The following is a 27,706-nucleotide window of genomic DNA, read 5'->3' on the forward strand; positions in this document are numbered from 1 at the left end:
ACAGCATGGTAACAGGCTCTTCCAACCCAAAAAGCACATGCCAAGTACATCCATATGATCAATTAACCTATTAATCCATGAATCTTGGGAATGTGGGAGGAAATTGGAGCACCTAGAGGAAACCCACGCAGTCGCTGGAAAATGTATAGGCTCCTTACAGATAGTGTTGGAATTGAATCCAGGTCACTGACGCTGTAATAGCTATATTATTGTGCCGTCCTTGAACCATGATTTTCTATAATGCAAGACCACATTATCTGCATGTGTCAAAAAATGTGAATTGAAAAAAAAAGTGTTTATTTATTTACTTTTTGGCCCCAGAGATTTTGTAAGAGCAAATGCTTATTCCATATGCCAAAAAATTTGGTAGCAATTTGCAAATTCTGTAATAACCTATTTCACTGACTTGATCCACCATTCCACAGGGGCTGCCAGTACTTGGCAAATTCAGGCCTGTGGGTCTGACAAAGAGATTGTCGTCGTCGGTAGGTCACATCTGGAACTTCCAATTGGTGGACGATTTCTCTCCACGCCACTCTGACGTATTGGGAAATCATGTATGTGGCAGGTTACAGCAGTGGTTTGCCTTTGCCTTCTGCCGGGTGAGGTTTTTTAAAAAAGAGATCACCAGCTCTTAAACCAGCGCAGATGGAGCGTGCAAGGGAGCCAGGCGGAACTCGGGACCTCTCGGCCCCGAAGTCCAACGCTGATGCCACTACGCCATCAGCCGGCTGATGAAGAAATAGGTACATGTAACATTTTTTATACAACCTACAGCACAAAAAAGATGAAAATCGTGTTTACCTTCATTTATAATCATGAATATCTTCCCCTTCATGTTGAACCATATGCACATAAAAACAAAATCACTTTTGAAAAAGCTACAGTAATTAACACAGAAAATAAATTAAGACCGTCCACAGGCCATCAGCCCACCTGGTGCTGTTTTCAAGGAAGACGGTGACCCGCCCAATTCCAACTCCTTTAACTTGGAAAATTGTTGCACTTGTTGAGTTAAAGGGCAATGTAATCTGTTAGAATAAAACACACATTTAATGGAGACACAAGAGACTGCAGATGCTGGAATCTGGAGGAACTCAGTGAGATGTTGCACAGAGATTAATATTAACAATACTTCACAGAAGGTGCAGTAGTAAGTAGTAAAATGGACATTTTACAAAAATTATGTGGGATTTCAATCGGCAGGTAGATTGGGAAAATCAGGTTCATGTTGGATCCCAAGAGGGGGAATTTCTAGAATGTCTATGAGATGGCTTTTCAGAGCAGTTCGTGGTTAAGCCCACCAGAGGATCAGCTATCCTGGATCGGCTGTGTGCAATGAAGCAGAATTGATTAGAGAGCTTAAGGGTAAGGGAACCTTTAGTGGAGCAGGAGGGGGGAGGTCAGTTACCATAATATGATAGAATTCATTTTGCAATTTGGGAAGAAGATAAAATCAGATGTATCAATATTACAGTGGAGTAAAGGGAATTACAGAGGTATGAGATAATAGAACAAAAATTAATGGGGAGTTACAGGATTGGGAAGCTTTTAAAAGACAACAGGAAGCTACTAAAAATCATAAAGGAAAAGATGGAATATGAAAGTAATCTAGCCAATAATATTAAAGAAGATACCAAAAGTTTCTTCAGATATATAGTGTGTAAAAGAGGGGCAAGCATAAATATTGAACACCTGGAAAATGATGCTAGAGAGGTAGTAATGGAGAACAAGGAAATGGTAGATGAACTGAATAAGTATTTTGCAACAATCTTCACTGTGGACACGAGCAGTATGCCAAAAGTTCAAGAGCAACAGGGGACAGAAGTATGTGAAGTTGTTGTTACTAGAGAAGGTTCTTGGGAAACTGGAAGACAGATAAGTCACCTGGACAGATGACATACACTCAGGGCTCTGAATGAGGTGGTTGTGGAGGCATTAGTAATGATCTTTCAAGAATAAATTGATTTAGTCATGGTTCCGGAGGAATGGAAAATTGCAAATGTCGCTCTACTCTTCAAGTAGGGAGGAAGGCGGAAGAAAGGAAATTATAGACCATGAGACTATAGGTGCAGAATTAGGCCAATTGACCCATCAAGTCTGCTCTGCCATTTCATAATGGCTATTCCAATTTTCTCTAGCAGCCCCAATCTCCTGCCTTCTCCCCGTACCCCTTTATGCCTTGACCAATCAAGAATATATCAACCTCTGCCTTATGTAAAGACGGCCTCCACAGCTGCCTGTGACAATGAGTTCCACAGATTCACTACCTTCTAGCTATAGAAATTCCTTCTCATCTCTATTCTATGAGGACGCCGCTCTATTCTGAGGCTGTGTCCTCTGGTCTTAGACTCTCCCACCATAGGTAACACCCTCTCCACATCCTCTCTATCAAGGCCTTTCACCACTCGCTAAGTTTCAATGAGATCATCCCTCATTCTTCTGAATTCTAATGAATACAACCCAGAGCCATCAAACACTCTTCATATGACAAGTCATTCAATCCTGGAATTATTTTTGTGAACTTCCTTTGAACCCTCTCCTTTTTTTCAGCATATCCTTTTTTAAGGGGCCCAAAATTGTTCACAACACTCCAAATGAGGCCTCACCAGTGCTTTATCACGTCTCAACGTTACATCCTTGCTTTTATATTCTAGTCCTTTTGAAATGAATGCTAACACTGCATTTGCCTTCCTTACCAGACTCAACATGCACATTAATTTTGAGGGAATCTTGCACAAGCACTCCCAAGTCCCATTGCACCTAAGTTATTTGTATTTCTCTCCATTTAGAAAAGTCAACCTAGAATCGGAATCAGGTTTATCATCACTGGCACGTGATGTGAAATTTGTTAACTTAGTAGCACCAGTTCAATGCGAAACATAATATAGCAGAGAAGAAAAAATAGTAATAATAAATAAAATAAAACTTAATAATAAATAAAGAAGTAAATCAAATACGTATATTGAATAGATTTTTTAAAATGTTGGAAAACAGAAATACTGTATATTAAAAAAAGTGAGGTAGTGTCCAAAGCTTCAATGTCCATTTAGGAATTGGATGGCAGAGGGGAAGAAGCTGTTCCTGAATTGCTGAGTGTGGGCCCCCAGGCTTCTGTACCTCCTACCTGATGGTAACAGTGAGAAAAGGGCATGTCCTTGTTGCTGGAGGTCCTTAGTAATGGATGCTGCCTTTCTGAGACACCGCTCCCTAACTATATCCTGAGTACTTTGTAGGCTAGAGCCCAAGATGGAGCTGACTAGCTTTATAACCTTCTGCAGCTTCTTTCAGTCCTGCGCAGTAGCCCCTCCATACCAGACAGTGATGCAGCTTGTCAGAATGCTCTCCATGGTACAACTATAGAAGTTTTTGAATGTATTTGTTGACATACCAAATCTCTTTGGATGGGGGGGTGGGAGATGGACTTTCCTCAGCCTTCGCAGAAAGTAGAGATGCTGCTGGGCTTTCTTTGCTACGGAGCTGGTGTTGAGGGACTAGGTGAGATTCTCCGCCAGGTGAACACCAAGAAATTTGGTGCTCATAACGATCTCTACCGAGGAGCCATCAATGTTCAGCAGAGAGTGCTCGCTGCATGCCCTCCCTTAGTCAACAACCATCTCTTTTGTTTTGTTCACACTCAGAGACAGGTTGTTGGCTCTGCACCAGTCCATTAGCCGCTGCACCTTCTCTCTGTAAGCTGATTCATTGTTCTTGCTGATAAGACCCACCATGGTCATGTCATCGGCGAACTTGATGATGTGGTTCGAGCTGTGTGTTGCAGCACAGTCATGGGTCAGCAGAGTGAACAGCAGTGGACAGAGCACACAGCCTTGGGGGGGCCCCCGTGCTCAGTCTGATGGTGTTGGAGATGCTGCTCCCGATCCTGACTGACTGAGGTCTCCCAGTCAGGAAGCCTAGGATCCAGTTGCAGAGGGAGGAGTTCAGGTCCAGTAGGCTCAGCTTTCCAATCAGTTTCTGAGGGATGATTGTGTTGAATGCTGAACTGAAGTCTATGAACAGCATCAGAACATATGTGTCTTTTTTGTCCAGGTGGGTTGGCAATGGCGTCATCTGTTGAGTGTCACGTGGAAGGGGCTTGCTTTCTTTTTCCTTTGTTCAAGACATAACTATTGGGAAGGTATGCTCTGTGTGCACTTTTAAACTAAGTATTTGTTAAATGTACATATAGTGGCATGCAGAAGTTTGAAATTTCCGTTACTGCGAATAGCTAAGTGAGTAAAAGATGACCTGATTTCCAAAAGCCATAAAGTTAAAAATGGCACATTTCTTTAATATTTTAAGATTACTTTTTTATTTCCATCTTTTACAGTTTCAAAATAATAAAAAAAGGAAAAGGGCCCAAAGCAAAAGTTTGGGCACCCTGCACGGTCAGTACTTACTAACACCCCGTTTGACAAGTATCACAGCTTGTAAACGTTTTTTGTAGCCAGCTAAAAGTCTTTCAATTCTTGTTTGGGGGATTTTCACCCATTCTTCCTTGCAAAAGGCTTCTAGTTCTGTGAGATTCTTGGGCCGTCTTGCATGCAGTGCTCTTTTGAGCTCTATCCACAGATTTTCAATGATGTTTAGGTCGGGGGAGTGAGGGCCATGGCAAAACCTTCAGCTTGCACCTCTTGAGGTAGTCCATTGTGGATTTTGAGGTGTGTTTAGGATCATTATCCTGTTATAGAAGCCATCCTCTTTTTATCTTCAGCTTTTTTTTTTACAGACGGTGTGATGTTTGCTTCCAGAATTTGCTGGTATTTAATTGAATTCATTCCTCCCTCTACTTGTGAAATGTTCCCTGTGCCACTGGCTGCAACACAAGCCCAAAGCATGATCGATCCATCCCCGTGCTTAACAGTTGGAGAGGTGTTCTTTTCATGAAATTCTGAACCCTGTTTTCTCCAAACATACCTTTGCTCATTGCAGCCAAAAAGTTCTATTTTAACTTCATCAGTCCACAGGACTTGTTTCTAAAATGCATCAGGCTTGTTTAGATGCTCCTTTGCAAACTTCTGATGCTGAATTTTGTGGTGAGGACAATGGAAGGTTTTCTTCTGATGACTCTCCCATGAAGGTCAAATTTGTGCCGGTGTCGCTGCACAGTAGAACAGTGCACCACCACTCCAGAGTCTGCTAAATCTTCCTGAAGGTCTTTTGCAGTCTAACGGGTTTTGACTTGCCTTTCTAGCAATCCTTCGGCAAAAGTTCTCTCAAAACTTTTCTTGGTCTTCCAGACCTCAACTTGACCTCCACTGTTCCTGTTAACTGCCATTTCTTAATTACATTACGAACTGAGGAAACGGCTACCTGAAAATGCTTTGCTATCTTCTCCTTCTCCTGCTTTGTGGGCATCATGACTTTTGGAGATCAGTTCATCTTCTATTCACTTAACTATTCACAGTAACAGAAATTTTGACCGGGATGCCTAAACTTTTACATGCCACTGTATGTCCATTGAGTACTGGGCTTTGTAGTATCTGTAACTTGGGGAACATGAATGTTTGATCGATTTTTACTGTTTGTAAAAAATGGCATTTGCAGGGAGTGCTTTCTGTATCACTTGCCAGACCAATGAACCTGATTCAACATTACATTTGGCGCTGCTTTGAGCAGAAATGCATTTCTTTAAGAGGTTATTTAAAAGAGAGGACCCTTCATTTGAAAGATGCAGAGTCCCAGGGTAGGTAGATAGTAGTGAGGGCTTTGGAACTCTCGCCAAGTTACTGATGGGTTGTGGAATGCCGGTAGATTGGTCAGACCAGTTTGAAGTCGCCAGGGTTAAAATAGGACATCACAGTTTCTATACTTAGAAACATAAAAAGCCTACAGCACAGTACAGGCCCTTCGGCACAGAATGCTGTGCTGAACATGTCCTTACCTTAGAAATTACCTAGGGTTACCCATAACCCTCTATTTTTCTAAGCTCCATGTACCTATCCATGAGTATCTTAAAAGACCCTATTGTATCCGCCTCCACAACCGTTGCCGGCAGCCCATTCCATGCACTCATCACTCTCTGCATAAAAAACTTATCCCTGACATCTCCACTGTACCTACTTCCAAGCACCTTAAAGCTGCGTTAGCCATTTCAGCCCTGGGGAAAAAGCCTCTGACTATCCACATGATCAATGCCTCTCATCATCTTATACACCTCTATCAGGTCACCTCTCATCCTCCTTCACTCCAAGGAGAAAAGGCCGAGTTCACTCAACCTATTCTCGTAAGGCATGCTCCCCAATCCAGGCAATATCCTTGTGAATCTCCTCTGCACCCTTTCTATGGTTTCCACATCCTTCCTGTAGTGAGGCAACCAGAACTGTACACAGTTCTGCAAGTGGGGTCTGACCAGGGTCCTACATAGCTGCAACATTACCTCTCAGCTCCTAAACTCAATCCCACGATTGATGGAGGCCAATGCACTGTACGCTTTCTTAACCACAGAGTCAACCTGCGCAGCAGCTTTGAGTGTCCTGTGGACTTGGACCCCAAGATCCCTCTGATCCTCCACACTGTCAAGAGTCTTACCATTAATACTATATTCTGTCATCATATTTGACTTACAAAAATGAACCATCTCACACTTATCTGGGTTGAACTCCATCTGCCACTTCTCAGCCCAGTTTTGCATCCTATCGATTTCCCGCTGTAATGTCTGACACCCCTCCACAGTATCCACAACACCCCCAACCTTTGTGTCATCAGCAAATTTACTAACCCATCCCTCCACTTCCTCATCCAGGTCATTAATAAAAATCACAAAGAGTAAGGGTCTGAGAACAGATCCCTGAGGCACTCCACTGGTGACTGACCTCCATGCAGAATGTGACCTGTCTACAACCACTCTTTGCCTTCTCTGGGCAAGCCAGTTCTGGATCCGCAAAGCAAGGTCCCCTTGGATCCCATTCCTCCTTACTTTCTCAATAAGCCTTAAATCATTGGGTTTGGCCAAAAGAAAAGAAAGCGGGAAGATGCTTTCTGGCTGTTTGCAGCAATTGTAAGGCATCAGTATAAAAAGATAACAAGTCTTGAGGATTAATTGGAATTAATTGGAAGATGTCAGTCAGTGCTGTATCATGCTGTTGATGGCTCAAAGTAGGGCTACATAGCTAGAAGATACGAACATACAGATAGCCTACGGCTAATGAAAGTACAGAATTTAGAGGTAGCTCGAACGGTCATTTGGGAACCTGATCCCTTTAAGTTTCGAGTCACATTGAGACAGGGCGACGATCCTCCTGTAGGGCTGGGAGACGGGGATATCTGGCTGGATGATGAAAATAAGGGAGAGAGAATGGACCCCTTGGTTTGATCCTTGAAATGATCGCTCCCTCCCTTGTGTGTCCGAAACTCTGAAACTGTATGGGCCAGGTCAGTGGTTACACGCTCCCATACCTGCCATGGGGGGGGGGGGGGGGAAATCGGCCTGCAGCTTCTTCTTCTCAGGTGGATGAGAAGAAGGGGGCTCAGAATGTGCAGGAGATGGTGTAATGGTGTAACACTGCTAAGGAATTGGAGAGTTTAGGGGATAGGTACAGTCAAAAGGCTGGGGAGTCTTTGGCCATTTGGTTATTGAGGTTATGGGATGAGGGAGGTACCAGAGTGAGCCTATCTAATAGAGGGATGGGTGCCTGAGGGAGCCTATCATCCCAAAACATGGTCAATAATGCCCTGCTTGCTTCCCCTGAGCATAATGCATCACTATGAGTTTGGAGAACAGCAGCAGTTAAACTTAGGTATCCCACTCTTACTGAGTGGAGTTTAAAACCCAAGTGGAATGGAGCACAGTAGAGAAGGGTACTAAAGTTCTACGTCAGTCTCTTATCACAGAAGCATACTGCTATAGTGGTATCCCATCAGAGGATACTGAACTAACTCTGGAATGGTGGGACATGTGGTTACAGCGGCAGTATTTCGAATAGAAGGGGGAGGGCTGCATTTAATAACACTGTTGGTCATCCTGTAAGTACAATGATTCAATTATTACAAGGTTTAGAGTATGTAGAAGAGGATGCATGTAGCGAGGTACGGAAGTTAGACAGGTAGATGGGGAATGGGGGATCCCGCAAAGAGATGTTTGTACCGTTGCTTAAAGCTGGGGTTCCAGAGGAGCAGGTAAAAGGGATTCCTACCTCCATCCTCTATGCAAAGTGGTAATACTGTCAGGAGGAGCAAGAAAAGGAGACTTTTCAGGGGGAAGGGTCATTCTTCAAGTCCTCTGCAGATAAGGGTTCCTTTTGTCTTCCACCAGGGTTCCTTGCAAAGGTTAATGTTCACTGGCCGAGGGAATCGGGGGGTGGTTAATACATTTGCACCTCATTTGATTTGAATCCCTCTACCCTGTAAATAGAGCATGAATGATTTGAATGTGGAGAAATGTGAGATGCGTCAGTTTACTTTTGTGTGCGTGTGGGCTTTGTCTTTAAGAGACTCTGAATATATTGGGTCCTACCCAGTTGCTTTTTCCTTAAGTTTTTGCAGTTCCATACTTAGTTTTAAAAGAGGGGTACAGCCTGGGCTTTGTTTTGTGTTCTAATCTGTTATGTGTTTATTGTGTCTTAATCTCTTACTTTGTAATTTGTTTTCCCATGGTTTTTGTAATTGGTTTTAGGGATGACTCATTTTTCATAGAGGCCATATTCATTTGAGTTGATAATTGGTAGAAATTTGGGTAATTTTATTCCGGATACAAGATGCCCACATTTCAGAGGGAACTGAGCACTTGGGGAGCAATTTTTGTAGTTCTATTGTTTTTGTGTTTTCTAAATACCCAGTGATTAATCAGGAGCGAGTGCATTTCTATCTCCCTGCATTACAGAATGACAAAGTGGTGAATGCTAATTTGTGGTAGGATATCCTGTGGATGGCGTTTGAATTTGCACTCTGGACCAACGGGTCAGATTGCTGAATTTTCATGAAGACTCCTTACTACATCACAGAAGGGACCACTGATATTGATCCCTTTGGCAACAAAGAAAAGACTTTTGGGAGTAATTGCCTGGTTTCTCGGGTTTTGGCATTCTGTTTTGGGGGAGCTGGGAGGGAGTAGTCTATTCCAGCCAATCGCGACCCAGAGTATGGTAACAGCCTTAAGGGGCTTGAGCCTTAATAGCCTGGTGGAGTGAGTGATTTAAGGGCAGGTATTTCCCAACGTACAATTTGTTTAATTGGTGATTTCCCCACCTGTAGGTGGTCTGTTGAGTACAGGTACAAGGTGCAAAGTGGATGGCGAGTGTGAGCAGGAACAGTGTCCTGGTTCGGTTGTGTCTATGCTAAATGGTGTTGTGAAGTTGGGCACTTACTGGATGTGCAGTTCTTAGGCCTACCCGTTGTTCCCAAAGGGTTGTGTAGTTGATATGTGGTGCTGTATATATACCACCCAGTGTCCTGAATAAACACCTTATGGATGCTGGTCGGTAACAGGGCTGTTACGAAGGAAGGATGTTTTGAATGATAGCCTTTCTCAGCATGGTATGGCCCAACTGTCCCAGGAACTGATGCCTTGGAACACCTGCTCATAAAGGAAAGTGGCACTTGTACTGTTATTGGTTAAGAATGCTGCACCTATGTTCCTGATGGGCTGGTGAACATCTCTCACCTGGTTGATCATATCACAGAGTCAGTGTATAAAATTAAGTGGGGAATCAGCTCATTGGCTATTACACTCCAGGGTGGGGCTGGTGGCCTTTTGGGGCAAAGGGAAGCTGGTGGATTACTGTAGTATACTGGGAGGTAACTATTGGCTTTATAATACTAGGTACTGTACTCTTGTGCTTTATGTATAATTTAGTTGGGGAGTTCATAAGATTCATACTTGTCTGAGAGCTGGATTATCACATTTGCAACTTTCGAGCAGAATATCCTGTGGGGGGCATGCCTTATTCTGATTGTTGAAAGTCGTTTCCATTGTGATTGGTTAGTTTAGAAGCTGCAGCTGCTTTTCCCATTGGATAGCTACCTGGTGTCCAGTTTCATATACCCTAGGTATATAAAATAGCACATGAAAGAGGCTTGCTCTCTATTTCCTTTGCTTAAGGAATGTGCAGTAATAGGCTCAGAGGTTGGGAAGATGTTGGAGTCGGTTGTTAAGGATGTCATTTGGGGGTACTTGGAGGCACATGATAAAATAGACCATAGTCAGTGTGGTTCTTGCCTGACAAATCTGTTGGAATTATTTGAATAAATAACAAGCATGATAGACAGAGGAAAAGAGGTGGTGTTGTGTACTGAGATTTTTAGAAGACCTTTGACAAGGTGCCACACAAGGCTTCTTAACAACTTAAGAGTCTGTGGTATCACAGGAAAGATATTAGTATGGATAGAGCACTGGCAGGAGGCAAAGAGAAGGTGCCTTTTCTGGGGCCATGTTGGGACTGATTCCTTTTATGTTACATGTCAATGATTTGGATGATGGATTTGATGGCTTTGTGGCCAAGTATGCAGATGATATGAAGATTGGTGGAGGGGCAGGTAGTTTTGAGAAACTAGAGAGCCTATGGGAGGACTTCAACAGATTAGGAAATGGGCATAGAAGAGGCAGGTAGAATACAGTCAGGAAGTATACGGCCATGCATTTTGGGAGAAGAAATAAAAGTGTAGGCTATTTGCTAAATGGAGAGAAAGCTCAAAAATCTGAGCTCTAAAGGGACTTGCGAATCCTTGTGCATGATTTCCTAAAGTTTAATTTGCAGGTTGAGTCAGGTGGTGAGGAAGACAAATATTCAAATTCATTTTGAGAGGACTAGAATATAAAAGCAAAGATTTAATTTTGAGGCTTTATAAAGCACTAATGGAGTATTGTGAGCAGTTTTGGGCCCCTTATCCAAGGAAGGATGTGCTAACAGTGGAGAAAGTTCAAAGGAGGTTCACAAAGATGACTCTGGAATTGAAAGGCTCGTCATATGAGTAATGTTTGATGGCTCTGGGACTGTAATTACTGGAATTCAAAAGAATGAGGGGTAACCTCATTGAAAGTCATCAAACGTTGCAAGACTTTGATAGACTGGATATGAGGAGGGTGTTTCCTATGGTGGGGGTTTTGACCAGAGGACACCGCCTCGGAGGAGCGTCCTTTTAGAACAGAAATGAGGACGAATTTCTTTAGACAAAGAGTGGTGAAACTGTAGAATTCATTGCCACAGGTGACTGTGGAGGCCAAGTCATTTGGTAGAAGTTGATACATTCTTCATCAGTCAGGGTATGAAGAGATATAGGAGCTGGGAGGAGATTTGGGCTGAGAGGGAAAATGGATCAACCATTATGAAATGGCAGAGCAGTCTCAATGGGTCAAATGGCCTAATTCTGCTCCTATATCTTATGGAAGGGGTCCAAAAGGAATGGTGAATAGGCAGAGGGGTGTGGCTGATGGAAAACTGTAAAATAACCAACGGAATCTGCAAATTACAGGCAATTTGGCGATACAATCCTATCCTCCAACATAACACAAAGTGAGCTGGTCTTCAGTCTTCAAATGGTTGCAAATGCACTTAGCTTATGTAACACTGAGGCTAGCAGAATAATTTAGTTCAGTCATTTTTTCTAGAAAATGGATTAGCCACAGTTGCCATGACAACCCGTGAAAAGAGTGGATGGGAAAACAGCCCCACAGGTAGGACAGGGAGAGAAGCAATGGTAATACCCAGATGGGTGGGAGTGGAAAAAGGGGAAATCCCTAATTTCTCAGTCCTTTGCCATCCACACAGCATCTGAACAACATAATAATTTCTTGAAAAATGGTGTTACGTTTTCCTAATCCTGAATACTTTCTAGAACCAAATGAAGGTCATTAGATTACAACCAACCCAGACACCGATTCTGCAGCCACACAAGGTTCGATTGATATTTTTTTCAGAATTACATAAAATGTCATTAACAGTGCACTATACAGGTATGTTAGTTTCACTGGAAATTTATGTACAAATTGGACCCATTGTGGAAGATTCATCAATGGCCCATTCATTTACTGAATTCTAAATTAAAGATGGCAGTATTTTTACAGAGGGCTGGGAGTATGAGACAAAAACAATATTTTCTGATAAAAATGCAACTTGTTTCTTGTCAATGAAATAGTCTACTGTTATCTGTGTTGGTAGGAGAGGCCAGTTATTTTATGTGTCCAATGAGTCATGCTCATGATTTCTGCCTCATGGAAATCTCCCAAGCAAACAAACATCCAGCTAAACGTAACATTAAGCAGAAGTTTCTGTCATTACTTACATTTTCTGGAAGCTCAACAATTGAGGTCTGTTTAGATGAGAACGTCATATTAAACCTAATAAATAATGTTTCCTGCGGAGGTTCACTGAGGAAAGAACAGAACATTTCTTCATGCTCATAATGGTAACTATCTGCATTTATATAGCAACTTTCAAACCCCCTAGGATGTCCAAATGCAGTCAAAGTGTTGAGGAAAGACAGCAACTAATTTGTCTACAACAAAGTCTCACAAACCCCAATAATTTTTGATTATATATTCTGTCTTTGGTTATATCGGTTAAGAGAAGTTCACAGAAGTGTATGGTGCAGAAATGTGCCCTTCAGCCCTCTATTAACCATATTGAATCAACCATCTACATTGATTGCATTATAGGACTGTATCCTTCTATGCCTTGCCAATATAACTATCTGCCTAAATGTCTCTTAAACATAGTAATTGTATCTGATTCTGCCTTTGCCTCTGTGTGAGAAAAAAAGTTATCCCTCAGATTCCTTTCAGAATCCTTTCAAGTCTCCTTACTCTAACAATAAATCTACTCTTCTGATACTCCTGTCAAGGATAAAAGATTCTGACTATCTTCCTTACAATCTCATAATCTAATATGCTTGCACTGAGTCACCCCTCAGCCTCCTTCCATCCAAGGAAAGCAAGCCCTAACTTGGAAGCAGGTATGGAGATCTGAAGATGAGGAGGACCCATCGAGGGTGTACAGTCACACTTAAAAAGCAAATTAGGAAGGCAAAGAGGGGTCACAAAATATTACTTGCAGACAGGATTTAGGTAAATCTAAAGGGGTTTTATAAAAATACTACGACCAAAAGAATAACCAGAAAGAATGGTGCCTATTAAGGGCAATCTATGTACATCCAGGTATCCAATGCAGCTTCCTTTTAAGAAAACATGGCCGATGTGCTGGGCAACAGGTAAAACTGAACTTAGGGTCCTGATGCCTCCACCCCCTTCCATCATCCTGGCTAATCGAAAATAAAATTAAGGACCTTAGAGCAAAAACTGCTGAAAGAGGGACAGCAGGGACTGCTGCATACTTTGTTCCACAAAAACACAATGGCTTAGCCCGGCACTCCAAACTTCCACCACATGGACTGGGCAATGGTATCAGATAAAGGCAGAGTTGATGGTGTTTGCTTCATGATTAACTCACCAATGTGCACAGATGCAGTGATTTTAACTCAATACTAATCTCCCAACTTAAAAAATCTGGTGGTCAAATGTCATCTATTTTATCTGCCGAGGGAGTTTTCCACCATCATCTCGCTGTAGTTAATTCCACCTGTACATTAAGCAGGCATCGGAGGAACTGAAGACCGTAATTATCAATCATGAGGCAGCACATACTGATAGTTTCCCAATCACTGTGGGGGATTTCCAACAGGCCAACCTGAGGAGGACTCAGACCAACTACCACTAGCACCTGTGGAACCGGAGGAGCTAATACACAGGACCATTGTTACAAGACCATTAAGAATGCTTACTGTTCCATCTTACACATGCACTTTGTCAAGTCCGATCACCTGGCTGTGTTCCTACTCCTGGCATACAGGCTGAATCTGATGACTGCAAAGGGAAATGGAGGACCACTTACAAGACTGCTTTGAACCAGTGGATTGGACCATATTCAGGGATTCATTGTCAGATCTGAATGAATATGCCTCAATTGTTACCAACTTCATCAAGAACTACGTGGATGAGTGTGTGCCTTTAAGAACATATGGGGCATATCCAAACCAGAAGAAGTGGAAGATCAGGAGATTCACAGTCTGCGTTCAAGACTGATGATCCAATAGTCTACAACAAGTCCAGGCATGATCTATGGAAGGCTCTCTTTAAGAGCAAAAAAGCAATTCCAGGTGGAACCCACTGGTTTTCTTGAATGTGTAAGTCTAGGGAAGACACTCTCCAGTCCCGCCAAACTCGTTTTAGTGTGGATGCTGTGTAATTTGCTACCCTGTTACAAATTAGTGCCACAAAATGTCAGACAGTACACTGTATAAAAGGGATTATATTTATGAATCTTAACTAAAGAGTTAGTAAAAGAAAACAAAAAAAAAGAGCCCATTTTAACAGTCAAATGTGCACAAGTTGGACCTTGAACTTCTTGGTCACTCACGCGCTGGGCCCATCATTAATAACAGTGTTATCAATGACAGGATTACAAATTACTTCAAAATCACAAGGACATAAATATTTTGGTGGGGGGAGAGTGTCATGTCCTGGTTCACATCTTTATTGTTATGCTATTGCGTTGCCCTTAAGGCATTTGTTTAGCTTTATTACATTTTCGCTTTAGTAATTCGTTTGTAATTATTTTCTAGTTAAAGTTAAGGTTGTTGAAAGTAAATTCATTGTCTGTGATGTATCGCGTCATGCGATGACGTCAAACCCGGTCTCACCGCGTCTTGTGGGAAAATACCGGTTTGGAGAAATGGGAAGGAGGGGGCTTGTGTGTGCAGGATCAGCACGTGGAAAGTTTCTTTCTACGCACTAAGAAACATAATAGAAGCAACGCTGTAAGTTTATAAGATAATCGAAATGTTGAAGTAAAAATGTTAACGCTGATTCTGTTAAAAGTAATGACGATTGATAAAGTTTATTTTATTTGTTATTGAAAGCGTTGCTGGATAGTTTGTGTGAAGTGTATTTAAAGCCAGTTGATGGCGTAGGTAGATTCTGACTATATGTTATACGTTAATGAGACTTTAATGTAATATAGTTTGTTGTAGTTTTACTTTTACAAGTATTTATGATGTAAATGCGATGCCAAGAAGGAAACAAATACTGTATATATTTTGTATTGTTTTATCAACAGTTTTCACCATACGTTAATGTGAAAGAGTGAACAGTAAACGGTTAATCTTACTGGGATCGTGCCCTCATTGACCACGGTTTACCTAGGTGTTTAGTTCAGAGTTTTTACACCTGCACGAGAACATTACAGCTATATGTATTTCATTTAGCAGTTCTGTAAGAGCAGTCTGTTCTGCTTTCAGCCTCTTTGGGTTATTGAACACACACCACCTTCTGAACGTCGCTTGCAATCCATCTCAAACAAACGAGTCTCCCACCCAATCGTATCACACGACCAGCTCTCCCCAGCGTCTTCTCTGTTCATCTCCCGCCCAACAAAAGTCCCAAGGCCAAACTTAGTGTCTCTCACCAGAGAAACCTGCCCTCAGTTCTACAATCCTAATTGGATGGCACACATTCCTCATCATCCCTTATCTTCAACAGTAAGTCACTGCAGGACCCCCTGTGGCCATTCCCCTCAGCAACAGGTATACTCCTTTGGATACTGCTGAGGGGAATGACCTATCTGGACAAGACAGCAGCAGCCAAACCAATAGCACTGTGGTTAGCTCTGAGCCTCAGGAGGGTAGGGCGAAGTCAGGCAGAGCAATAGTCAGAGGGGACTGGATAGTTAGGGGGACAGATAGGAGATTCTGCAGCAGCAAAAGAGATGCCAGAATAGTGTGTTGCCTCCCGGGTGCTAGGGTCTCAGATGTCTCCAAGCAGTTGCAGAATATTTTTGAAGGGGAGGGTGAGGAGCTGGAGGTGGTGACACATGTTGGTACCAATGACATAGGTAGGAGAGGGATAGAGGTCCCGTGCAGTAAGTTTAGGGAGTTAAGAAGGAAGCTGAAGAGCAGGACCTCCAAGGTGGTAATCTCCACATTACTCCCAGTGCAAAGAGCTAGGGAAGGTCAGACAGGAAGATAGCGTAGATGAATAGTGGATGAGGAGGGCAGGGTCTTGGATCATTGGAACCTTTTCTGGGGATGGAGTGATCTGTACAAGTGGGCCAGGTTACACCTGAACTGGAAGGAGACCAATATCCTAGAAGGGAAGCTTGCCAATGCTACTGCGGAGGGTTTAAACTAGATTTGCAGAGATGGGAACCGAGATGAAGAGGCAGAAGATGGAGTGTTGGTGCACAAGTAGAGACAGCTTGTAGGGAACTTGTGAGGAATGATAAACAGCTGACAGAGCAAATATGCACTCAGCCAGATGGTTTGAGATGTGTCTATTTTAATGCAAGGCGGATGAACTTGGAGCGTGGATCAGTACATGGAACTACGATGTTGTCATTATAGAGGCTTGGATGTCTCAGGCAGGAACGGCTGATGAGTGTGCCAGGTTTTAAATGTTTCAAAAAGGACAAGGAGGGAGGCAAAAGTGGGGGTGTGACATTGCTAATCAGGGATAGTAGCACGGCTGCAGAAAAGGAATAAGTCAAGGAGGGTTTGTCAACTGAGTCATTGTGGGTGGAAATCAGAAACAGGAAGGGGACAATAACTTCACTGGGAGTTTTATTATAGTCTCCCCAATAGTAACAGAAACATCAAGGAACAAATAGGGGGGCAGATTCTGGAATGGTGCAATAATAATAGGGTTGTTGTGATGGGTGATTTAAACTTTCTAATAGTGACTGGCATCTCCTTAGAGCAAGGGATTTGGATGGGGTGGAGTTTGTTAGGTGTGTTCAGGAAGGTTTCGTGATACAACATGTAAATAAGTCAACTAAAGGAGAGGTTGTACTTGATCCGGTATTGGGAAATGAACCCGGTCAAGTGTCAGACCTCTCAGTAGGAGAGCATTTTAGAGGTAGAGATCATAACTCTATCTCCTTTATGCTGGAGAGGGATAGGAGCAGACAGTTTGGGAAAACATTTGATTACGATAGCATAAATTGGGAGCTGATGTTCTTAGGGAAATGCATAGCAGAAATGTGGCAAATGTTCAAGGAACATTGGCATGGCATTCTGCATAGGTATGTTCCATTGAGGCAAGGAAAGGATGGTATGGTAAAAGAAGCATGGTGTACAAATGATGTAGAAATTCTAATTAAGAAGAAAAGAAAATCTTTCAAAAAGTTCAAGAAACTAGATACTGTTAGAGCTCTAGAAATTTACAAGGTTGGCAGAAAGGAGCTCAAGAATGAAATTAGGAGAGCTGGATAGGGTCATGAGAAGGCCTTGGCAAGCAGGATTAAGGGAAACCCCCGGGCCTTCTACAAGTATGTGAAGAGCAAGACGATGAGCTGTGTGAGAATAGGACCAATTAGGTGCGATAGTGGAAATGTGTGCATGGAGTCGGAAGTGGTAGTGGAGGTACTTAATGAATACTTTGCTTTAGTATTCACCAGGGGAAAAGACCTTGACAGTTGTGGGGATGACTTATAGCAGACTGAAATGCTTGAGCATATAAACTTTAAGAAAGAGGACATGCTGGAGATTTTGGAAAGCATCAAGTTGGATAAGTCACTGGGACCAGATGAGATACTGTGAGACGTGAGCGAGGACATTGCTGAACCACTGGCAATAATCCTTGCATTATCAATGGGGATGGGAGAGGTTCCGGAGGATTGGAGGGTTGCAAATGCTATTCCCTTGTTCAAGAAAGGGAGTAGAGGTAGCCCAGGAAATTATAGACCAGTGATGGGCAAGTTGTTGGGAGAAGATCCTGACAGGCAGGATTTATGAGCATTTGGAGAGACATAATCTGATTGGGGATAGCTTTGGCTTTGTCAAGGGTAGGTCTTGCCTTATGAGCCTGATTGAATTCTTTGAATATGTAACAAAGCACATCGATGAAGGTAGAGCAGTGGATGTAATGTATATGGATTTCAGTAAGGCATTTGATAAGGTTCCCCATGCAAGGCTCATTCAGAAGTAAGGAGGCATGGGATCCTTGCTTTGTGGATCCAGACCGAAGGCAAAGAGTGGTTGTAGACAGGTCACATTCTGCATGGAGGTTGGTACACCAGTGGTGTGCCTCAGGGATCCGTTCTGGGACCTCTCCTCTTTTTAATTTTTATAAATGACCTGGATGAGGAAGTAGAAGGGTGGGTTAGTAAGTTTGCTGATGACACAAAGGTTGGGGGTGTTATGGATAGTCTGGAGGGTTGTCAAAAGTTACAGTGGGTTATTGATAGGATGCAGAACTGGGCTGAGAAGTGGTAGATGTTCAACCCAGATAAGTGTGAAGTGGTTCATTTTGGTAGGTCATATTTGAAGACAGAGTATAATATTAATGGTAAGACTCTTGGCAGCATGGAGGATCAGCAAGATCTTATGGCCCTTGTCCATAGGACACTCAAAGCTGCTACACAGGTTAACAATGTTGTTAAGAAGGCATATGGTGTGTTGGCCTTCATTAGCCATGGGATTGAGTTCAGGAGCCGTAATGTAATGTTACAGCGATATAAGACCTTAGTCCCCACTTTGAGTTCAGTTTTAGTCACCTCACTACAGGAAGGATGTGGATACTATAGAAAGGGTGCAGGGGAGATTAACAAGAATGTTGTCTGAATTGGAGAGCATGTCTTATGAGAGTAAGTTGAGTGAAATTGTCCTTTTCTCCGTGGAGCGATGGAGGATGAGAGGTGATCTGATAGAAGTGTATAAGATGATGAGAGGCATTGATCATGTGGATAGCCAGAGACTTTCTCCCAGGGCTTAAAAGCATTAGGTTAGATAAGTTGCTGGGTCTGTACGAGATATACCCCAGGCTACTGTGGGAAGCAAGGGAGGAGATTGCTGAGCCTCTGGCAATGATCTTTGCATCAATAGGGATGGGAGAATTATCAGAGGATTGGAGGGCTGCAGATGGCTAATACGAGAGGGCACAGTTTTAAAGTGCTTAGAAGTAGGTACAGAGAGGATGTCAGAGGTATGTTTTTCACACAGAGAGTGGTGGGTGCGTGGAATGCACTGCCAGTGACAGTGGTAGAGGTGGATACAATTGAGTCTTTTAAGAGACTCTTAGATAGGTACATAGAGCTTATAAAAATAGAGGGCTAATCAATAGGGAAATTCTAGGTAGTTTCTAGTGTAGGTTACATGATCAGCACAATATTATGGGCCGAAGGGCTGTGCTGTGGCTTTCTATGTTCTATAAAACACCTGGATCTACTGCAATTTGCCCACTGCCACAATAGGTCTCTTCACTCGGCCTTGGACCATCTAGACAAGAGCAATGCCTACATCAGGCTGCTGTGTATTGATTATAGCTCAGTGTCCTATCATCCCCTCAGTACCAGTCAACAAGTCTCAAAACAGGCCTCTCCTCCTTTGTACTTCCTCATCGGGAGGCCACAGTGAATCAGTGTCAGAAATTATATCTCCTCCCGACAATCATCACAGGAGCACCTGTGTTTAGCTCACTGTTCTATTCGCACTATACTTGTGACTTAAGCACCATCTATAAATTTGCCAATGGCACAACTGTTGTTGGCAGAATCTGAGATGGTGACAAGGAGGCGTACAGGAGTGAGGTAGATTGGCTAGTGGAGTGGTGTCACAACAACAACCTTGCATTCAACATCAGTAAGATCAAAGAACTCACTGTGGATTTCAGGAGGGGGAAGTTGGGAGAACACACACCAGTCCTCATCAAAGAGTGAGCAGTTTCAAGTTCCTGGGTGTCAATATCTCTTAAGATCTATTCTGAGCCCAACATTTGATGCAACTAAAAAGAAGACATGCTAGTGATTTATATTTCATTAAGGCTTTGAGAAGATGTGGTATGTCACCAAAGACTCTAGCAAATTTCTATATATGTACATAGAGCATTCTGACAGGTTGCATCACTGACAGGTATGCAGATACCAATGCACAGGACTGGAAAAATCTGCAGAGCATTATAAACTTAGCCACTCATCATGGGTTTTAGTCTCCCACCATCGAATGCATCTTCAATAGGCGATGCCTCAAGAAGGTGGCATCCATCTTTAAGGAGCCTACCATCAGACAGGAACTACAGGAGCCTGAAGACACACTCAACATTTTAGAAAAGCTCCATGCTCTCCGCTATGAGATTTCTGAACATAGCATGAATCCATGAGCACTAACTCACTTTTTGTTCTCTTTTCGCACTACTTTTTAAAATATTTCTTATTGTAACTTTGTATTTTTTATCTGTTGCACTGTACAACTGCTGCAAATTAACAAAATACATGACATACTGTATGTCAGTGACAGTAAACCTGATTCTGATTAATGCCAGGCTGATGAGGGAGGAAAAGTAAGGGAATGCTGTAGATAGGGAGAGATTCTTAAATCTTCACCAGCCATAACTGAGATACCAGATGACTCGAGGAGAGCAAATGTAGTTTTTTTCCCCAAGAAGTCTGTAACTACAGACCCATGGGTCTAACATCAGAAGTTGGGAACTTATTCAACAACATTCTGAGGGACAGAGCAGGGGCCAATCAGAGATCTCAAACTTGGTTTTGTCAAAGACAAATCTTGTGTCTGACCAATACAATTGTATTATTTGAATAGGTAGAATGGTACAGTAGATGTGGTTTACACGGACCTCAGTAAAGCCTTCAACAAGGTCCCACAAAATGAATCCAAAAGATTAGAGCCAATAGAATCCAGGGCCAGATGGCACATTGGATCCAGCATTGGCTTGGCAACAGGAGACACTGGGTGACGGTAGAGGGCTATTTTTTTTTGATTAGATGTCCATGACTGGTGACAGTTGGATATTTGCTGTTACTAAATGAATTGGATGCAAATGCTGATGGCACAATCAGCAATTTTGCAGATGATGTAAAGATTGACAGGGTCACTGACAGATGTGGATTGCCCAAGTATATCTGTCCCCAATATATGTCTACCTAGCTGCTGCCTAATTTTCTCATAATTTAACTTCCCCTAGTTTAACATTTCCTGTAGGGTCCATACTTATCCGTATCCATAGCTATCTTAAGATTTAAGGGGTTGTGATTTCTCTGGAATGGAGAAGATTAAGAGGGACAAAATTGATGTACATAAAAATTTGAGGGTTCAGATGAGTAGCCTGCAGGAAAGTTATTCAGATGGGAATGAAAGTAGAGAACATATATTTAGGGTAGGGCAAGGAGTTGAGAAAGAACCCGAGGGAGTAATAGGAACACACTGCTTGAGTGGATGATGGAAGCACAGTCACTGACAGCATTTGAGAAGTATCTAGACAAGTACTTGACACATCTGGACACAAGGCTATGAATCAAGTGCTGGGAAATGGGATTAACATGAATTGGGGTCCACTGGTTGGTGTGGGGATAGTAGGCCAAATGGTCTGTTTCCATACTGTAAGACTCTATGACTGTCCCTATATGAAGTGCACCAATCAAGGCACAACCTCATCTGCACTCTTTCCAGTGCCATGGCACCCCTCCTATACTGTAATTTTATTGGATTACAGTACAAATAAATCACAATTGCCCGAATGTTGGGATTGCCTTAAGAACTGAAGACTGACTGCATCTGTACATCTTTCCTGAATTGTAATAACCTTCCCATGCATCAAGACTTGTGCAACTAATCACCAAGCTGGTATTCTACTTGTCTAAGGATTAAATCAAACAACACCCACCTTGGAGTAACACTGATGTTTCGAAGACTACCAACTTCTAAATCAACGCTTTCAGGTGTCTTAAGCTTCATGGCAGTTTCTGTTTACAGACAGAGAGAGCAATAAGAATCAGGATGCAATCACAATAATAAAGGCTTAAAACAAGTGCAACTAGAACAGATTTAAATCATCCAAATGAATCCTGTGGGTTGATGCACCACACATATCAGAAAATCCTAGCTCAGTCACTGCATCAGGTTAGCTGGCCATAAACTGGTGCTTTTGATAAAGGAGCTGCATTTCCTGGAATCAGCAAGTCAAAAAGACCCAGGGAACAATGAGAGGAATCTAGTGGATTGGTAGAGATTGAAGAAATTGATTTGAGAAATAAAAAGTTAACAATATGAAGAATGGGTTTAAGTAAAGATAGAGTCATTGAAACAAATTAGAGAGCTGGTTAAAGTCTGAACTTCAGGCAATAAACAGGCTTTGAACAGAGGTGGGTTGGATTTCTGAGGACTGGAGAGAGATTGAAATAGGATACATGAGTGAAATCAGCTGTAGGTACAGTCGTCCCTTGGTATCCACAGGGGATTGGTTCCAGGACCCCCCGCGGATATCAAGATCCATGGATGCTCAAGTCCCTTATATAAAATGGCTTAGTATTTGCATATAACCTACGCACATCCTCCCGTATACTTTAAATCATTTCTAGATTACTTATAATACCTAATAGGATGTAAATGCTATGTAAATACAGGTATGCATCGCTTAACGTGCACGATACTTTCTGTGAAATTGGACGTTATGTGATTTGGACATTGTGTGAACACCATATCATATGCTTTGCCTCTTGCTGCTGCTATCACTAGGAGTGGTTTTGCTGTGTTTGGAAGCCATGATGCGCTTTATGATAATATTCTCGAAAGAAAATTAAACAAAGAGATAACACTACTACACTCAAGAGACTCGCAATACATGATATTGATTACGTCTGCTAGGTCACGTTCTCCGATCGGGACTACGGAGGTATATGTGATCGGACGTTGTCCGAATAGACGTTAAGCGGCACACACCTGTAGTTGTTATACACAGAGTTCCCAGGTTATGAACGAGTTCCGTTCCTGATCTGTCTTTAAGTCAGATTTGTATTGTTACGTACCCCGTAACTGGGTTACCAAACCAGCAGAAATGGAATACACGTTGGAGTCTGTAATTACTAGTAACTAATAAAGTTTATTAGCAAACTAAGTAATACAGTACAAAAATAAAATGCAAATATGTATATATTACAGGTTAGCAACTATGTATATATATACAGAAGTGTGGTAAAAGGAATCAAAAACCAAGCTCTTCCAAAGTCTAGGGGTAAATGAATAGTCTTAGGAGATGATGAAAGTTCAGTTCAGTTCAGTTTAGCTTAGGTCGAAGTAGTTGCTGGTGTAACGTTGGAGGGAGAAAGAGAGTGAGCGAGATGTGAGGAACTGCAGCAGGCAAACCTTCCGTTGTCTTCTTGTTTCGTTGTACTGATGTGGTCATTCAGTTATGAACCCTCCGTTCTTGGCTAGACTGTTCTTCCGTGGTGGACTCGTCACTCTGGCATGAGTGGACACACAGACAAGCCCCCACCAGTCCTGCCGTCACACTGTGAGCTTTGTGACCGATCTCCCAATTCGGTCCTCTAAGGCCCCACCTTCCTGTGGGTGCACAACACTCTTGCAGTGTCTTGTGGCGTGTCTGCCGGTGTCTCAGCAGACCCGTCTTTTATCTCCCCTGAAGGGGTATCAGCCATCCATCAACTGACCATGTCCATCAAACTGGCCACTCCCTCCTGTCTCAGCAGGCACCTGGCATCACTCTGCTGTGTCAGCAGGGATCCACACAAACAGGCCCAATGTCCTTGGCGTTAAAGTCAACAATTAGCAAAGAAGCCATAATACTAAATCATCCATTTTAATCTTTGTCTCTCTCTCTCCCATCTGTGTTGCATGACTCTCCCTCCCCCTCTGTTCTTCATCTCTCTCTCGTTAGCAGCACCAGTTCACGGGGGGGGGGGGGGGGGTGTCAGTGTCCAAAAGCCAGCCTCATTCTACTGACATTTTAAAGTGATTGTCCACAGAAAATATGAATCCTAGGGTACATAACAGTATGTAAGTCAGAACAGGTATTTAGTGTCAGTTAGTCAAACATTTGTCTTAGTATATATTATATATTTTACCTTTCTATGCATATAGAACACTTAAGAAACATATGTATTTCAGTAATTAAACCACTGCGTTGTTTAGTAATAATTGTAGCTTTCATCAGGGCAGGGCCTTTCACATGCTCCATTATTCTCACTTTATCCTTTACCTGTATCGTTTAAAATTGTTCCGATCGTTGACTGACTGTAGCCTAACACTTTTCCAATGACTGATGGTGTTTCACCTCTTTCTGATCGCTTTATTATTTCCACTTTATTTTCAATCGTGGTCATTTTCCGTCAACAGAACAGAAAGCTGCAGATTCAGCAGCAGCTGCGGGCGGCAGGTCCTCTGCTCCCCCAGGTCCTAAACTCCACCCACTCTGAGGCAGATTAAATGGGACAAGTGGTGCTGACTGGAAAAGGGGGAGGGGGGGGGGGGAGTCAGGGTGAATCTTGCTAAGGAATATTTAAGCCAAAGTGTTTTAAAATTTTTTTTTTATTGAGTTTTCAAATGATTACAGAAAGAAAAAAATTATCTACCCTTCCCCCCTCCCCCGTAACATCCCTATAGAAGAAAAGAAAAAGAAGAAAAAAGAAAGAAAGAAAGAATGCCTGGATATCGGAAGATCCCCACATGCTCCACGGAGTTCATAATAACTTTAGTATATATATTTATTTCTTTCCCCAAATAACCAATTATTTTATCTTCGGAGCACCTATATATTTAATCCTGTCTTTTGTAAATAAGGGCGCCAAATTTTCAAAAATGTTTCATATTTATCTCTTAAATTATAAGTAATTTTTTCAAGTGGAATACAGCTATAAATTTCATTCTTCCAACAATCTATACTTAAGTATGCATCCGATTTCCAAGTAACTGCAATAGTCTTTTTGGCTACTGCCAGTGCAGTTTTTATGAATTCTTTCTGATATTTATTCAATTTGGGTTTCGGTTTTATCCCTTCAATATCGCCTAATAAAAATAATATTGGGTTATGTGGAAGTTGTGTTCCAATAATTTGTTCCAGCAAAACTCTTAAATTTGTCCAAAAAGGTTGAATTTTAGAACAAGACCAAGTAGAATGTAAAAAAGTACCAATTTCTTGGTTACATCGGAAACACTGATCAGATAAATTTGGGTTTAATTTATTTATTTTTTGTGGTGTAATATATAATTGATGTAAAAAATTATATTGCACTAAACTTAACCGGACATTTATTGTATTTGTCATACTATCAAGACATAGTCTTGACCAATTTGTTTCTTCAATTTTAATATTCAAGTCAATTTCCCATTTTTGTCTTGGCTTATGGATTCCTTGTTTAATTGCCTGTTTTTGAATCAAACTATACATACAAGAAATAAATTTTGTAGTTTTTCCTTTATGAATTAAAGTTTCTATTTCATTAGATTTTGGCAATAACATTGACCCAATTTTTCTCTTAAATAAGCCCTTAATTGGAAGTAACAAAAAAGAGTGTTGTTTAATATTTTATATTTATTCTTTAATTGATCAAATGACATTAATATACCTCCTTCAAAACAATCTCCTATATATCTAATCCCTTTTTGAAACCAATTACATAAAAGTTGATTTTCCATTGTAAAAGGAATAAGTCTATTTTGAATTAAAGATCTCTTTGCTAATAAAGATTTATCTCATCATCATCATTTATCTTATTCCATAAATCAATCAAATGTTTTAATATAGGAGATTCTTTCTTTTCCCGTATCCATTTAGATTCCCATTTATATATAAAATCTTCTGGTGTATTTTCTCCTATTTTATCTAGTTCTATTCTAATCCATGCCGGTTTATCTTTATCAAAAAAAGATGCAATAAATCTAAGTTGATTTGCTTTATAATAATTCTTAAAATTTGGAAGTTGTAACCCTCCTAGATCAAATTTCCATGTCAATTTTTCCAACGATATTCTTGACATCTTACCTTTCCAAAGGAAATTTATCACATATTTATTTAACTCTTGAAAAAACTTCTGGGGTAGTTGTATTGGTAGTGATTGGAATAAGTATTGTAATCTAGGGAATATATTCATTATTATGGTATTTACTCTACCTACTAATGTTATTGGTAATATCATCCATTTATCAAGATCTTCTTGAATTTTTTTCAATAATGGTAAATAATTTAATTTATATAAGTTCTTTATATCACTATCAACTCTTATACCTAAATATTTTATACCATTTATCGGCCATCTAAATTGAGTTATTAATCGACATTGACTGTAATCTCCTTTAGTAAGAGGTAAAATTTCACTTTTATCCCAATTTATTTTGTAGCCTGATATTTTCCCATATTCTTCTAATCTAGAGGATAATTTACGCAACGAGTACAATGGGTTTGTTAAATAAAGCAGAACATCATCAGCAAATAAGTTAATCTTGTATTCCTCCTGGTTAACTCTGAAACCCTTAATATCTGGGTCCATTCTAATTAATTCAGCTAATGGTTCTATCGCCAACACAAATAAAGCAGGTGATAATGGACAACCTTGCCTGGTTGACCTTGTTAACTGAAATGGTGTTGAAATTTGACCATTTGTCACTACTTTAGCTTTGGGATTAGTATTTAAGGTTTTAATCCATTTTATAAAGGATACTCCTAATCCATATTTTTCCAATACCTTAAATAAAAAATTCCACTCCAATCTATCAAATGCTTTTTCTGCATCTAAAGCAACTGCCACACTCATTTCCTCCCTCTTTTGAGCCAAATGAATTATGCTAAATAACCGAGTTACATTATCTGCCGATTGTCTATTTTTAATAAATCCTGTTTGATCCATATGTATTAATTTTGGTAAGTATTTAGATAATCTGTTAGATAAGATTTTTGCTATTATTTTATAGTCAGTGTTTAACAAAGAAATAGATCTATATGATGTTGGCTTTAAAAGATCTCTATCTTTTTTGGCAATACTATTAAAATAGCTGTTGAAAAAGATTCTGGAAGTTTATGCGTTCTTTCCGCTTGGTGTATTAACTCCATAAAAGGAGGAATTAATAAACCTTTAAACTTTTTATAAAATAAGCCAAAGTGTTAACGGCAACAACTTAAAATGGCCGACAATGTTGTGATCCGATTTAAAATGGCAGACGGTGTTCTCCTCCCTCTGTTCGTAAGTATGAGTTGTTCGTAAGTCAGATGTTTGTAACTCAGGGACCGCCTGTACTGTATTGTTTAGGGAATAATGACAAGAGAAAAATGTCTGTACATGTTCAGTACAGATGCAACCAGTGTAGCTGCCTCGGCATCAGCTGATGCCAATTCTCCTGTGATCTGTAGCACTTTACATGGCTAGCCGCCATCCCATACTAGGCTTAAACTCCTTCCTCTCACTCACAACATAAGTAGCGAATGAACGAGATGCGAGGCGAACAATGCTCAAACAAGTGCTGGAGAGAGTCTGAGGATCTGTGAAATGGCGGGAGGCTACAGCAGGGTATGCCTACAAATCACTTTATTCGTGTGAATTCAGCATAGTGCTCGGCGCGCGGCAAATTCAAGTTTTGCTTTTTGGAACTTCCTGGAATTCTTTTTTCAAATATTTTCAATCCGCGGTTGGTTGAATCCATGGATGTGGAACCCACGGATACGGAGGGCTGACTGCATAGGCCAATAGGGTGGGGTGGAGGATGCTAAGAGTAGTTGGGAATGTTTGGCAGAGAAGAAAAGATCCACATACTCTTTGACGCAAGGTTGGAGAATGCTGGGAGGAGGCTTGAAGAGAGAAATTGAAGGAAATAAATCTTGGGCTGCCTGTACCTTGCATATCTTGAATTCATTTGTGGAAAGTGGAATTGTTTTTGCACATGGCTTAGTTATGTAGCAGATATGCTGACTATTAAGAGAGCAAGTACACAGAAAGTAGGGATGAAAGGCCAGTAAGGTACAGCAAAACCAAAAGCAACAGAG

The 27,706-nt window shown here is 41.3% G+C and overlaps 1 protein-coding gene across 3 annotated transcripts in view; it reads right to left on the minus strand.

Moving 5' to 3' along the window:
* Positions 1-27,706, minus strand: part of ctns (cystinosin, lysosomal cystine transporter) — a 64,844-nt gene that overhangs the window by 26,768 nt on the left and 10,370 nt on the right. For 2 of the 3 annotated variants that reach the window (XM_073068914.1, XM_073068913.1), the window contains 3 exons: positions 21,602-21,680; positions 12,220-12,304; positions 937-1,031 (listed from right to left, as the gene is read on the minus strand). The exons of the other annotated variant lie outside the window; for it this stretch is intronic. In XM_073068914.1, coding sequence (XP_072925015.1) covers positions 937-1,031; positions 12,220-12,304; positions 21,602-21,672 — 251 coding nt within the window. In that variant the 5' untranslated portion in view covers positions 21,673-21,680. The remainder of the gene's footprint in view (positions 1-936; positions 1,032-12,219; positions 12,305-21,601; positions 21,681-27,706) is intronic. 3 annotated transcript variants of the gene reach the window in all.

Source organism: Hemitrygon akajei, chromosome 16 (genome assembly GCF_048418815.1).
Source record: "Hemitrygon akajei chromosome 16, sHemAka1.3, whole genome shotgun sequence".
Classification (NCBI taxonomy): Eukaryota; Metazoa; Chordata; class Chondrichthyes; order Myliobatiformes; family Dasyatidae; genus Hemitrygon; species Hemitrygon akajei.